Source organism: Neomonachus schauinslandi, chromosome 12 (assembly GCF_002201575.2).
Source record: "Neomonachus schauinslandi chromosome 12, ASM220157v2, whole genome shotgun sequence".
NCBI classification, from domain to species: Eukaryota; Metazoa; Chordata; class Mammalia; order Carnivora; family Phocidae; genus Neomonachus; species Neomonachus schauinslandi.
The window spans coordinates 89898223-89914485 of NC_058414.1; the positions used below are offsets into that span (position 1 = coordinate 89898223).

General features: G+C 39.3%; 1 protein-coding gene across 2 annotated transcripts in view; it reads right to left on the bottom strand.

The window, feature by feature from the left end:
- DGKI (diacylglycerol kinase iota) overlaps positions 1-16263 on the bottom strand; it is a 431941-nt gene that overhangs the window by 140862 nt on the left and 274816 nt on the right. For both annotated transcript variants that reach the window (XM_021692768.1, XM_044919913.1), the window contains exon 19: positions 15427-15538. In XM_021692768.1, the coding sequence (XP_021548443.1) occupies positions 15427-15538 (112 nt within the window). The remainder of the gene's footprint in view (positions 1-15426; positions 15539-16263) is intronic.

Sequence of the window (16263 nt, forward strand, 5' to 3'; positions counted from 1 at the left end):
GCACAAGAGGAATTACGGTAAATAGCTTTTCAGGGTAAAGACAGTTCTATTATTGCTAGCATAGCCACAGTATTTTTGGAACAAGTTAGAGTAAAGGTAATTTTTAAAATGCTCATTAGAAATACTTATTTTTCATCACTCAGGGTGCTCTAGGCTTAACCACAAATAACCCCGTGATTTGCTAGAAGGAATCATTTACTGGTAATAATATGGTGATTTATTAGTGACAGAGATTCAGTTATCTGTTCAATCTAGGATCTATTACTCTTGTGAAAATTTCAAATATTGCCTTTCTGATAGCATGGGCCCCGATAGAAAAACAAAGACATCCCCTGAACTAAGTACTGCCATTTACTGCCCTGTTGCCCAGACCACAACAACTTTCCTTCATGTCACAGGTGTGGCTTGAGATCCTGCGTCTTTCCACACTATACTTGTCTCCATCTTCCTCCATGCCTCATCCTCTTTCTTACCACTCAAGTCCTTATTCTACTTGCCGTCAGATGGGAATGATGGACGATCCTGGGTTGGTGGGAGCGGAGAAGAAAACATAGAATGCTTAGGAACAAAATCAGCAAAGGGTATGCAAGAACCTGAAAACCATGCTGAAACTATAAAACTATAAAACTTTCCTAAGAGAAGTGAAAGAACAGCTAAATGGAGAAAGATACATTGGTAGATTGGAACACTAAATACTGTTACTAGGTCAATTCTCCCTAATCTATAGATTCAAAGCAATCCCAATTAAAATCCTAGCAGTTTTTTTTTTTTTTTGTCAACACAGTCAAACTGATTGTAAAATTTATATACAAATGCAAAAGACAGAATAACCAAAACATTCTTAGAAGGGCAAGGTGGAATGATTCATATTACCAGTTTGAAGACTTACTATGAAGCTATAGTAATCAAAACAGTGTGGTACTCCCATAAGGATAAAGAAATAAATCAATGAAACAGGATAGAGTCCAGAAATAGAACCACATACAATCGAAGGGCAAAGGCACTAAGGTAATTCTATAGCAAAGTCTACTCAACAAATAATGCTGGGAAAAAATTGGATAAATGTATTTTTTAAAAATGAATCTTGCTATGTACTTTACACAATGCACATAAATTAATTTGGGCTGAATTAAATACTTATACACAAAAGCTAAAACTATAAATCTTCAAAAATCAAACACAGGAGAATATTTTCGCAACCTTTCTTGGAATGAGCAAGGTTTCTTAAGAAGGGCACGGAAAGCCCTCACACGAAATAAGCCTACCTCATACAATTGGAATTCAGAAGAATGTTTAAAGTTCTGCTTGTCAAAACAAACACTAAGAAAATAAAAAGATCAGAATAGACGGAGAATATATTTGCACTAAATATATCTGTCAAAAGACTTGTATTCGGAATATATAAATAACTCCTGAAATTCAACAATAAAAGATAAACAACCTATCAAAATATGCAAAAAACACACTTCAAAAAAACAAAAAGCCACACAAGGTAACAATAAAGTTGAACAACAATGTGTCCTTACTCTCATTTTTTGCTGTTTAAGAGGACATCATGGGATGGACAAAACAGGCATGATTTCTTTCTTTCTTTTTAGGGATGAAATTTTATTCTCATCTCTCCTTCTGTTTCATCAGGTGTAATATAATAGCTTTTTGTTTCTATCTGTGAACACATTTCCAGCACCTGTGGGATATTACTTCTTAACAGGTATTCATGTACATTGCTGTTGGGCAAGTAAACAGAACAAAATTTCTAGAAAGCAGTTTTATAACTGTTATTAAGAGGTTTTAAAATATTTATGTCATTGACAGTAATTTCTTCTGTGGGGATATGTCATCGGAAAGTATTTTAAAATATGAACAGAGGTTTATGAGCAATTATTACAGGGTTATTTACACCACCAAACATCCAAAAACCTCAACATTTCATAAAGGAAGCTTTTCAAGAAGGAATAATTATTATATAAATTGAGATATTTATATATGAAAGAATAGTCAGCCATTTGTGCTATGGGTTTTACTTATGATTTCCTATATGTTTAAAAACAGAAATAAAGCAATTGGAAGAAAACACATCAAAATATAAATAGTTACAGATCATTTACAACTGATATTTTTACTTTTAGTTCTTATGTGTACTATCAAAATAAGCACACATTTAATATTTTTTCCTAAAAAAATAAGGAATATACTCTCTGGTATGTATAAAACCTCAGCCCTGGGAATTTCTCCATGTGATTTTTCTCACCAAATAACATTTAGCTTTTCTAATTCATAATTATAAAAGAGCTTACATATTTTAATTTCAATTAACATAAAGAAAACTGGCTCTAGTTTCTTTAAAGTTTAGGAGACTGAGATCTCTGGATTTCATACTGCATAGCAAATTTGGTGACCAATGCCTCAATCTGTATAATGCTTTGGACTGTCTTAAAGAGTTTTAGATTACTTAGAAACAGACTCAACATGAAAAGACCTTCAAAACCATGAAGGCAAAAAATTGTGGCAGAAATAAATACAAATTACAGTGTCTCATTATGGTCTGCAAAGAATCCAAAAAGGTAATCAGGGGGCGCCTGGGTGGCTCAGTTGGTTAAGTGCCTGATTCTTGTTTTCGGCTCAGGTCATGATCTCATGGTGGTGAGATTGAGCCCGTGAGCCCCTGTCAGGCTTGTCCTCAGCAGAGAGTCTGCTTCAGATTCTCTCTCCTTCTTCCTCTCCCTCCCCCTCTGCCCCTCACCCCACTTGCTCACACACTCTCTCTAAAATAAATAAACAAAATCTTAAAAAAAAAAAAAAAAAGGTAATCAGGTTACCAAGCACCCAGCGAAGAATCATCTTAATTTGTAGGAATGCATTTCAACCAGGGAAATGAATTGAAGACTACTGTTTTGAAATTTGCAATCAAAAGATAAAGAGTCTAGTTTCAAGAAACATGAAACCCAAGTCCTGGAAATGAAATTCTTTCTTCTAGAACAATAGTGTACTGTTATATGAGAAGTCAGGTAAGATGTGAATGAAAATAGAGAAACATATGCCCATATTCTTCAGAGAGCATAGGACGTTCAAAACTGTGCAGTATACACTACATTTAACTCTGCTTTCTTGAAGTAGAATTTTTTTTAATCTTGGAAGCAATCTAAAGTCATTAGAATCTGAGATCCACATTTGATGCGAGCTGCTACGCATTTTTACATGATTCATATATAAAGAGAAAAAATAATTGACATAATTTTAGTATTCCATTTTCTCTTCACCAGCTTCCATCAACTATTATTCTTTTCCTTTTCCTACCAATGATGGGATGGGAGAGAAGGAGATCTGATAGACCCCCAAAACCTTCTCTCCCAACCTGGAAGGATCCCGTGAGCTCTAAACATGTATTTCAAGTTGCCTCTATCTCCCTAGATGCCTTACAGGGGTTTCAAATTTAACTTACATAAATTGAGCACTGGGTAATATATAGAACTGTTAAATCACTATATATCTATATATCACAATATATAGACCTGTTAAATCACAATATATAGAACTGTTAAATCACTATATTGTCCATCTGAAACTAACAACACTGTATATTAACTAGACTGGAATTAAAATAAAATTTTAAAATATGGTAAAAAAAAACCACAATTCATTTTTTGGCAATATTATCTTTCTTTTATATTCCCCCCATCTCTAACGTATTCACCATTTACCTAATGGCCTCTGCTAGCCAGCCAGGATTCATGTATACTCCTTTTTCACCCTTCAAAATAAGTCACCGTGTCTGAATAACTCTTGAAGTTGCCTATCCCCCCAACTTCATTACCACTTTCTTCCCCAGATTCCAGGCCTCCTCATTTCTGCACCTGGACTTCGGTACCAACATCTTGCTTTGTCTCTGGGCCTCCAGCAGGAGAGATTCTGGTCACCTTCCACCCAGACATCCAGGCAATCTTTCTAAACCACCATTCTGATTCTGTCTCATTCCATCTCTGCCAACCTTCCTGCTTCACAGTTACAAAAAAACTGTTCCTGTCCTCTCCTTTCTCCACACCAGTGTCTTTCTTCCCCATCTGTGTCATCACTGAGCCACCATGAGTGCTCTAGGATACCATGCTCTCTCAGGCGAGTCTCCCACAGAACGGACGCTCACAATTGCATCTGTAAGCACTCCTGACTCTTCTGCGTAATTTTTGCTGATTTCCCCATTTTATAAATACTGTTTGGTTTCAATTCTTCTTCTTATCTCCACACATGCCTTTCTCCTAGAATTTATGATGCCAGACCGCAATTGCTTGTGTTTTTCACATCCTCCCATAACACTGAACTGTGGGCACCCTGAGGACAGGGCTTGTCTCTGGGTCCATTTCATAACTGTTTTATGTAGCAGAGTGCCATTTCTGAATTCAGTAAGTATTTGTGGGTTCAATAAATGTTCAATAAATATTTATGACTGACACTAAATGAATGAAAGCAGGGAGACATTTTAAATTACAAATATTACCTGGAATTTATAAAATTCCTATTAATTAGAGACCATCAGTATGACCCGTATTGCCCATAGGCTACATGGCCTTTCATGATCCAGAACCCCAAGTTACCCAGGGTCACTTCCACTGTACCAGACTTGCCAAGTATTTGTAAGCCCACCCAGATTCGAGGGGAGGGTACAGAGACCCAAACTTAGAATGGCAAGTGTCCAAAAAACTCAAATCCATTTAAACCAACAATCACCATCAGAAGATGCTATTGAATTACTTATTTTGAAAACATATAAATAAAAATAATCCGTTATCCTGCTTTCCCTATACCAATTATGTAACCAAGTAGCCAAATAATAGGTGAAATTACTCTTTATAGAAATACCCCAGTTAATCAATGAAAAAGGATAGAATTAGAATATCACTACTCTGCCAACCTCTAATGATCACTGGATCTAGACAATGCTCATCAGGGACTATTAGTCAAAAAAGAAAGACAACTAGATATTACCTATCCTCTTTTGGAAGAAGAAAACACTACTCACAGAGTAGATTTGGGGGAGCTGGGGAGATGGAAGTGCTGTATCTACATCCAACTATCAACTTAAAGGAAACAGCAAGAGAGAAGAGCACGTTAATTGACACTTCCAGAATATTATCAGCACAATTCAAACACAGGGAAACTTTACAGGATGAATAGCCTGGTTTCTTCAATAAATAAATGAAGAAGTTAAAGAGATGGACAGAAACCTATAGATACATAAGAGTCACATTAATCAATTACAATGAATAAATTTTACTTGGATCCTGGTTCAAACTCACAGAGCACAAGAAAACAAAGGACATTTGCAAGACAACTGGAAATTTGAGCACTCAGTAAATAGTAATATTCAGATGCTACTGTCTTAATTTTTTCAGATATAAGGCATATAGCTGTGTTCATAAAAGAAGTCTTATCTTTTAAAAACACATTCAGAAATATTTATAAGTAACTGATAAAATGCCAGAGATACGCTTCACATTAATATAAGGGATGTGGTCATAGGTGGGGACAGATAGAAGATTGCCCATGAGTTGAACATTATAGAAGCTAGGTAACGGCACGTGAGGGTTCAATCTATTGTCTATTTTTATATTGGACTTTTCCCATAATAAATACTTACTTAAAAGCACACTTTACTAATTCCCCAGTGACCTTGGAATAAAGTCAAAACCTCTAGATGAATCCTGTAATCACTCCATGGTCTGGTCCTTGCCTACCACTCTCACTTTTCACCTCCATAAAATGAATTACAGTTCCCACAGAGGACTAGGATCCCTCATACTGCTGAGTGTATGTAAATTTCTCTTTCTATAGAATGCCCAATCCCACTCTTCTTCTCCTGGCAAAATGCATTCACTCTGCCACATTTGCTCAAGCCAACTACATGTATCAGTCTTTGCTGTGTGGAAGACACACACCGGAGTGATGGGTACCCACCACCTGCCACTCCTGGCTGGCACTCCATCCTTTCCTGCCCTCCTTCTTGCCCTGTGAGCCTGACCCACTCAGAGTATATCAGTAGCTGCTTGTCCCCTGGCTTCTGGTTAGACTTCTCCAGAGGGAGGCACCAGTGGAAGATCTATCGGGCCAAGAAGAGTAAGGTAACTATATCTAGGGCTCTGGCTCCCTCCCTGACGGGTTGGCACTGGCTCACTGCTTCCACTTAGCAAACACTACCCCTATCAGGTGGTCCTTCCCAAACAGTCCTTCTTCTGGTGCAGGTGACCGCTTCGTTACCTCTGCACCTTCAGCTCAGGAATACGCCACCATCCATCATTCCTTCTCATAAACCTAGTTCACTATTTGTCAAGTCCCTCCACAAACTCTCCTCCAGTTATTCAGTGTCAGTCTGCTATCTCTTTCATGTCCAGACACTGTGCAATTGTCAACAAAAATAACCCAAGCAAGACTCTAAAAAGGACCTGACATAGACATGGGCTGAGAAGTTATAGAAGATGGAGAGTCAAAGAACATTTTAGAGAGAAAAAGCATGTGCAACGGTCCTGTGGTGCAAAAGCAGCAAGATATGTTCCAAGCTAAGCTTGACTTGAGGGGCTACTTGAGCTAGAAAGCAAAGAGGGCAGTGGAAAGGCTTAGAGAACCAGAGAGAAACTCAGTCTTGCAGGCCTACATTTCGATTTTGATCCTGAGAGCAATGCGGAAGAATCTAATATTCTCTTTGCTCCCCCTCTCCCCCGCCCCCCCCCCCCGCCCAAGCCTAGGTGAAGGATCAACTTCTCTTCCACATTCCCTGACAGTCTTCTGCCACATAGTCAGGAGTAGGAAGCTCTGGCACACTGGTAAACATTCAATAAATGTTACTGAATCCATGAATAAATGAATGAGTAAAACACATGTGGCCAGATTTGAACCTTTTTTGGTTGCTTCCAAGAATTCTTCCTTGCATGCATCCTTCTTGAGTTTATTCCTACATTTGCTCTCAGCTGAGTCTTTGCCTGTAATTAGCACACAGACCTTTGGAGAAAAAGAGCAGGACATGAGCTACAACCTGAAAATTAGATCAATCCCAGACCAATCTTCGACACTTAACAATCATTTTGTCCCAGAGAGGGCAGATTTCATGAGCAGCATCGCCATCTCAGGTGATGGACATTTGCTACAATCACAAGAGGCTATTCTCTCTGATCTCAGTAACCCAAGGTGATTGAGGAAAAGTCAGTAGGAATCCACAGGATAAGTGACGAAGAGAGCTGCTCTGGCTTGTTTAGAGGAAGAAATGCAACCTTCTTACCTTCAAGCATAAGGTGTAGCACAAACCAAGTGCTAACCATGGGTTGCAAGGAGATTTTAATTTTTTAATTCATTTTATAACCTGATAGGGTGGCCTGATTTACACCAGATAAGATGATAAGCATAATTTTTAATTGGTTTCCTCATCATTCAATAATAAGTTGAAATACATAGCTAAAACCTGCTCGAGGGGGTTTGTTTCAGTCTGCGCTGGGCAAGAGGGACTCCGGGCACTAGCCTCCACTCTGTATTGACACCCTTTTATCCCAGTCCTCCAACAACCCCTTGTTCCGGGTTGGATTGTGTCCCTCAAAGAGATATATTGCCGTCCTAACCCCCAGTACCTTAGAATGAGACCTTATGGATGTAGGAGCAAGATGGCAGAGGAGTAGGAGACCTGGATTTTGTCTGGTCCCAGGAATTCAACTGGATAGGGATCAAACCATTCTGAACACCTATGAACTCAACAGGAGATCGAAGAAAAGAATAGCAACAACTCTTTGGAAGGTAGGACGTGAGGAGAAGTGAATCCGAGGCGATACTTGGGAGGATAGACAGCGGGGGAGTGGGCGTCCATCGGCCGCTTCTGGCAAGTGACAGAGCCGCGGAGCACCAAATCGGAACTTTTAGAAGTCGGCTCTGCTGAGGGACGTCACTCCAGTGGCTAAGCGGGGGGTGGAACCCTCATGGGACAGTGTGGTCTCAGGACCCTTGGGGTCACAGGAAGACCGGGGGTGCCTGAGTGTGGCAGAGTTCCCAGGTATCGGAGCGGGGAAGCCAGCTGCAGAGACAGAGCCGAGGCGCAGGCTCTCAGCTCGGGGTTGCCATAAACCGTGATCCGGGGCACAGTCGGGCCACTGCTCCTCCAGCAGGGACCCAACAAGCAGTAGATCCAGGGAGACTCCCCTTCCTCCCCCGGGAGGAGCGGCGCGGGAGTGCACCACAGGGATCTGCTGGGTTTGGAGACTCCACACGGGGTCGGGTGCCAGAGATAGAAATGCTCGGTCACAGGCTGGGTGAGCACGGAGTGCAGCTGGAGACCGGGGAGATGGGAGTGATTGACTGCTTTTCTCTGGGGGCGCACTGAGGAGCGGGGCCCTGAGTTCTTGGCTCCTCCAGGGCGGAGATTGGGAGGCCGCCATTTTCACTCTCGTCCTCCAAAGCTGTACGGAAAGCTTGCAGGGAACAAAAGCTCCCGAGAGCAAACCCGAGCAGATTACTTAGCCCGGACTGGGCAAGGGCGGGGCAATTCCACCTCCAGCAAAGACATTTGGAAACCACAGCAACAGGCCCCTCCCCCAGAAGATCAGCAAGAACAGCCAGCCAAGACCAAGTTTACGATCAATGAGAACGGCAGAACTCGAGTGCTAGGGGAAGACTGCACATAGAATCCATGGCTTTTTTACCATGATTCTTTAGTCTTTCAAAGTTAATTTTTTTAAGTGTCTTTTTTTTAAAATTTTTCTTTTTCCCTTTTTCAACCAACATCTTATCAAGCCCTTTTTTAAAGATTTTTTTTATTTTTTATTTATTTATTTGAGACAGAGAGAATGAGAGACAGAGAGCACGAGAGGGAGGAGGGTCAGAGGGAGAAGCAGACTCCCCGCCGAGCAGGGAGCCCGATGTGGGACTCGATCCCGAGACTCCAGGATCATGACCTGAGCCGAAGGCAGTCGCTCAACCAACTGAGCCACCCAGGTGCCCTCAAGCCCTTTTTTAAAAAACATTTTTATTTTTCATTTTTAGAGTCATGTGCTATCCCTTCATAGTAGTTACCCTTACTTTTGGCATATATATATATATATATAAGTTGTTCTCTCTTTAAAATTTTGAGATACAGTTTCTTCTAACAGATCAAAATATACCCTAAATCTCTAGTGTATGGCTTTGTTCCAGTCTCCTGCCTGATCACATTCTCTCCCTTTTTTTTTTTTAAATCCTCTTCTTTCTTTGTTCAACCAACTTCTTATAATTCCTTTTATAAAATCTTTTATAATTTTCATCTTTACAGTCATATTCCATCCCTTCATCATATTAACCCTTATTTTTGTACATATATAAGTTTTTCTTTCTTTAAAATTCTGGGAGGCACCTTCTTCTAACAGACCAAAATACACCCAAAATCTAGTGTGTGGCACTGATCTAAGCACCAGACTGATCATATTTAATCATATTCTGTTTTTTTGTTTTGTTTTGTTCTGTTTTTATCTTTTTTTTTTCTTTCCCTTTCTTTTCCCCCAGTTTCAGGTCTTTTCTGATTTGTTTAGTGTATATTTTCTGGGGACGTTGTTACCCTGTTAGCATTTTGTTCTCTCATTCATCTATTATCCTCTGGACAAAATGACAAAAAACCACCTCAACAAAAAGAACAAGAGGCAGTACCAACTGCCAGGGACCTACTCAATATGGACATTAGTACATTGTCAGAACTAGAGTTCAGAATGATGATTTCAAAGATACTAGCTGGGCTTGTAAAAAGCATGGAAGTTATTAGAGAAACCCTTTCTGGAGAAATAAAAGAACTAAAATCTAACCAAGTCGAAATCAAAAAGGCTACTAATGAGGTGCAATCAAAAATGGAGGCTCTAACTGCTAGGATAAATGAGGAAGAAGAGAGAATTAGTGATATAGAAGACCAAATGATGGAAAATAAAGAAGCTGAGAAAAAGAGAGATAAACAACTACTGGATCACGAGGGCAGAATTCAAGAGATAAGCGATACCATAAGACGAAACAACATTAGAATAATTGGGATCCCAGAAGAAGAAGAAAGAGAGAGAGGGGCAGAAGGTATAATGGAGCAAATTATAGCAGAGAACTTCCCTCATTTGGGGAAGGAAACAGGCATCAAAATCCAGGAGGCACAAAGAACCCCTCTCAAAATCAATAAAAATAGGTCAACACCCCGACATCTAATAGTAAAACTTACGAGTCTCAGAGACAAAGAGAAAATCCTGAAAGCAGCTCGGGAGAAGAGATATGTAACCTACAATGGTAGAAACATTAGATTGGCAACAGACCTATCCACAGAGACCTGGCAGGCCAGAAAGGACTGGCATGATATATTCAGAGCACTAAATGAGAAAAATATGCAGCCAAGAATACTATATCCAGCTAGGCTGTCATTGAAAATAGAAGGAGAGATAAAAATCTTCCAGAACAAACAAAAACTAAAGGAATTTGCAAACATAAAACCAGCCCTACAAGAAATATTGAAAGGGGTCCTCTGAGCAAAGAGAGAGCCTAAAAGCAACATAGACCAGAAAGGAACACAGACAATATACAGTAACAGTCACCTTACAGGCAATACAATGGCACTAAATTCATATCTTTCAATAGTTACCCTGAATGTAAATGGGCTAAAGGCCCCAGTCAAAAGACACAGGCTATCAGATTGGATAAAAAAACAAGACCCATCAATATGCTGTCTGCAAGAGACTCATTTTAGACCCAGAGACACCCCCAGATTGAAAGTGAAGGGGTGGAAAACGATTTACCATGCTAATGGACACCAAAAGAAAGCTGGGGTGGCAATCCTTATAACAGACAAATTAGATTTTAAACCAAAGACTGTAATAAGAGATGAGGAAGGACACTATATCCTACTTAAAGGGCCTATCCAACAAGAAGATCTAACAATTGTAAATATCTATGTCCCTAACATGGGAGCAGCCAATTATATAAGCCAATTAATAACAAAAGCAAAGAAACACATCGACAACAATACAATAATAGTAGGGGACTTTAACACCCCCCTCAATGAAATGGACAGATCATCTAAGCAAAAGATCAAGGAAATAAAGACTTTAAATGACACACTGGACCAAATGGACTTCACAGATATATTCAGAACATTCCATCCCAAAGCAACAGAATACACATTCTTCTCTAGTGCCCATGGAACATTCTCCAGAATAGATCACATCCTAGGTCACAAATCACGTCTCAACCAGTACCAAAAGATTGGGATCATTCCCTGCATATTTTCAGACCAGAATGCTTTGAAACTAGAACTCAATCACAAGAGGAAAGTCAGAAAGAACTCAAATACATGGAGGCTAAAGAGCATCCTACTAAAGAATGAATGGGTCAACCAGGAAATTAAAGAAGACTTAAAAAAATTCATGGAAACCAATGAAAATGAAAACACAACTGTTCAAAATCTTTGGGATACAGCAAATGCAGTCCTGAGAGGAAAGTATATAGCAATACAAGCCTTTCTCAAGAAACAAGAAAGGTCTCAAATACACAACCTAACCCTACACCTAAAGGAGCTGGAGAAAGAACAGCAAATAAAGCCTAAACCCAACAGGAGAAGAGAAAGAATAGATCAGAGCAGAAATCATTGAAATAGAAACCAAAAGAACAGTAGAACAGATCAATGAAACTAGGAGCTGGTTCTTTGAAAGAATTGACAAGATTGATAAACCCCTGGCCAGACTTATCAAAAAGAAAAGAGAAAGGACCCAAATCAACAAAATCATGAATGAAAGAGGAGAGATCACAATCACCACCAAAGAAATACAATTATAAGAACATATTATGAGCAACTATATGCCAGCAAATTAGATAATCTGGAAGAAATGGATGCATTCCTAGAGATGTATCAACTACCAAAACTGAACCAGGAAGAAACAGAAAACCTGAACAAACCTATAACCACTCAGGAAATTGAAGCAGTCATCAAAAATCTCCCAACAAACAAAAGCCCAGGGCCAGATGGCTTCCCAGGGGAATTCTACCAAACATTTCAAGAAGAATTAATACCTATCCTTCTGAAACTGTTCCAAAAAATAGAAATGGAAGGAAAACTTCCAAACTCATTTTATGAGGCCACCGTTACCTTGATCCCCAAACCAGACAAAGACCCCATCAAAAAGGAGAATTACAGACCAATATCCCTGATGAACATGGATGCAAAAATTCTCACCAAAATACTAGCCAATAAGATCCAACAGTACATTAAAAGGATTATTCACCACAACCACGTGGGATTTATCCCTGGGATGCAAGGTTGGTTCAACATCCACAAATCAATCAATGTGATACAATACATTAACAAAAGAAAGAACAAGAACCATATGATCCTCTCAACAGATGCAGAAAAAGCAATTGACAAAGTACAGCATTCTTTCTTGATCAAAACTCTTCAGAGTATAGGGATAGAGGGTACATACCTCAATATCATAAAAGCCATCTATGAAAAACCCACAGCGAATATCGTTCTCAACGGGGAATAACTGAGAGCTTTCTCCCTAAGGTCAGGAACATGGCAAGGATGTCCACTATCACCACTGCTATTCAACATAGTATTAGAAGTCCTAGCCACAGCAATCAGACAACAAAAAGAAATAAAAGGCATCTGAATTGGCAAAGAAGAAGTAAAACTCGCACTGTTTGCAGATGATATGATACTTTATGTGGAAAACCCAAAAGACTCCACCCCAAAACTGCTAGAACTCATACAGGAATTCAGTAAAGTGGCAGGATAGAAAATCAATGCACAGAAATCAGTGGCATTCCTATACACCAACAGCAAGACAGAAGATAGAGAAATTAAGCAGTCGATCCCATTTACAATTGCACCCAAAACCATAGGAAACCTAGGAATAAATCTAACCAAAGAGGCAAAGAATCTGTACTCAGAAAACTATAAAATACTCATGAAAGAAATTGAGGAAGACACAAAGAAATGGAAAAACGTTCCATGCTCATGGATTGGAAGAACAAATTTTGTGAAGATGTCAATGCTACCTAGAGCAATGTACACATTCAAACAAGCCCCATCAAAATACCATCCACTTTTTTCAAAGAAATGGAACAAATAATCCTAAAATTTGTATGGAACCAGAAAAGACCCTGAATAGCCAGAGGAATGTTGAAAAAGAAAAATAAAGCTGGCGGCATCACAATTCCGGACTTCCAGCTCTATTACAAAGCTGTCATCATCAAGACAGTATGGTACTGGCACAAAAACAGACACATAGATCAGTGGAAAAGAATAGAGAGCCCAGAAATGGACCCTCAACTCTATGGTCAACTAATCTTCGACAAAGCAGGAAAGAATGTCAATGGAAAAAAGACAGTCTCTTCAACAAATGGTGTTGGGAAAATTGGACAGCCACATGCAGAAGAATGAAACTGGACCATTTCCTTACACCACACACAAAAATAGACTCAAAATGGTTGAGAGACCTAAATGTGAGACAGGAGTCCATCAACATCCTAAAGGAGAACACCGGCAGCAACCTCTTCAACCTCAGCCACAGCAACTTCTTCCTAGAAACATCTCCAAAGGCAAGGGAAGCAAGGGCAAAAATGAACTATTGGGACCCCATCAAGATAAAAAGCTTTTGCACAGCAAAAGAAACAGTCAACAAAACCAAAAAACAACCGACAGAATGGGAGAAGATATTTGCAAATGACATATCAGATAAAGGGCTAGTATCCAAAATCTATAAAGAACTTCTGAAACTCAACACCCAAAGAATAAATGATCCAATCAAGAAATGGGCAGAAGACATGAACAGACATTTTTCCAAAGAAGACATCCAAATGGCCAACAGACACATGAAAAAGTGCTCAACATCGCTCGGCATCAGGGAAACCCAAATCAAAACCTCACACCAGTCAGAATGGCTAAAATTAACAAGTCAGGAAACAATAGATGTTGATGGGGATGCAGAGAAAGGGGAACCCTCCTACACTGTTGGTGGGAATGCAAGCTGGTGCAGCCACTCTGGGAAACAGGTTCTTCAAAAAGTTGAAAATAGAGCTACCATATGATCCAGCAATTGCACTACTGGGTATTTACCCCAAAGATACAAATGTAGGGATCCGAAGGGGTACATGCACCCCGATGTTTATAGCAGCAATGTCCACAATAGCCAAACTGTGGAAAGAGCCAAGATGTCCATCGACAGATGAATGGATAAAGAAGATGTGGTATATATATACAATGGAATATTATGCAGCCATCAAAAGGAATGAGATCTTGCCATTTGCAATGACGTGGATGGAACTGGAGGGTAAGTTATGCTGAGTGAAATAAGTCAATCAGAGAAAGACATGTATCATATGACCTCACTGATATGAGGAATTCTTAATCTCAGGAAACAAACTGAGGGTAGCTGGAGTGGTGGGGGGTGGGAGGGATGGGGTGCCTGGGTGATAGACATTGGGGAGGGTATGTGCTATGGTGAGCGCTGTGAAGTGTTCAAGACTGTTGAATCACAGATCAGTACCTCTGAACCAAATAATATATTATATGTTTAAAAAAAAAAGAAGAAGAAGGTAGCAGGAGGGGAAGAATGAAGCGGGGGAAATCGGAGGGGTAGACGAACCATGAGAGACGATGGACTCTGAAAAACAAACTGAGGGTTCGAGAGGGGAAGGGGGGTGGGAGGATGGGTTAGCCTGGTGATGGGTATTAAAGAGGGCATGTTCTGCATGGAGCACTGGGTGTTATACGCAAATAATGAATCATGGACCACTACATCAAAAACTAATGATGTAATGTATGGTGATTAACATAACATAATAATAAAAAATAAAAATAAAATAAAAAAAACCTGCTTGAAATTGCCCTTATGCTATAATTCACAATTTAATGCAAACAAACAAAATTAAAATGCAAAGGTGATTTCAACGCTATAGCAAATGAATATTCATCATTGTCACAATAATGATGTCTTTCTTTATTCAGGTATTTTGTGATAATGGAGATATCCACCTCATTCTTAAGCAGGCAAGATAAAGATGAATGCAAATGACCACCCTCCTTTCTACCTAAACAAAGGTAGGTCCTCAGTGAAACAGAAAGGTATCAAATGGCAAGGTTTCTGCATTAGTGCTGAGGTATTTCTGGGGCATAATGCTCTCTAATTTCCATAAAAATGTTGCATTTCATTCTGGTAGAAAATTAATCAGGAAAATTAACAAATAATATTTATTTTTGAAATTCAATCAGTTGTGCATCAATTTCCTGAGTGACATAAAGAATTATCTTCTGTTCTTGTTTTCCCCAAGCAATTCTATACTTCGTAACTTTATAAATTGGTAAAATAGGAGAGAAAATTAAAGGCCAAAAACCAAAAATCTATGAGATGAATAAACTCTGGAACTAAAATGTATTTCATTTCAATAAAATATTGCATTGCTCACCAAAGAGGCCATAGTGAACCCAATGACTTCAATATAACCATCATCGTGACGCTGAGGTTCAAAATCATGGTGATCTCCTGGGTTCCCCCAGGGCATTGTGCCAGCACAATATCTGCAAGATAAGATTAAAAACAGAATTAAATTTATTCCATCGCTCTCACAATTGTCATAAGGTATTACCTTACAGTGAGATCCAACATGTATCTCACCTAAGATCAGTTTTCTGTTCTTGGTACATACCTCTGATAGAAAAGAAAATGGTCTTATCATTTCCAAATATCCATCTGTGAAAATGGGCCACAATTTTATAACACAAGCATCTCTTGGTGCCCAACTATCCCCTAACTCATTATTTATTAACATTTCTCACTCAGTGATCCATTATGTCTGTTTTCTATGACATGCTGTGAGTTACCCATAGGCGGTTCCAGAATTTGGTCTTGGAGGAAGACATTGCATCCCAGCAGAAAAGGGCCAAGAAACTGAGGTGGGTACACAGTGGTCATTATGTGCATAACTAAGATAATAAATAACCACCGGGAAGGTAAGCAGAGAAAGGTAGCTGAGGAAGAGGAGAAAGGTATGAGGAAAAGATAAGAGATGAAGAAAAAGAAGGAGAAGTAAAGGAAATTGGAAAAGGAATGGAGAGATGGGGAGCAAGAAGAAAAACAGAGAAAAAAAAATTAAAGAAGCTAATGTTTCCTGAGAAAATAATGTTTCCTGAGAATCTAGGTCTTTTATGGAAATAATGAAGATGAAAATCCTTCTGGAATAGGATTGTAGGTGACTATACTGAGTACTGCCAAAAGTAATCAGGAGACTATGTTTTCCTAGCCA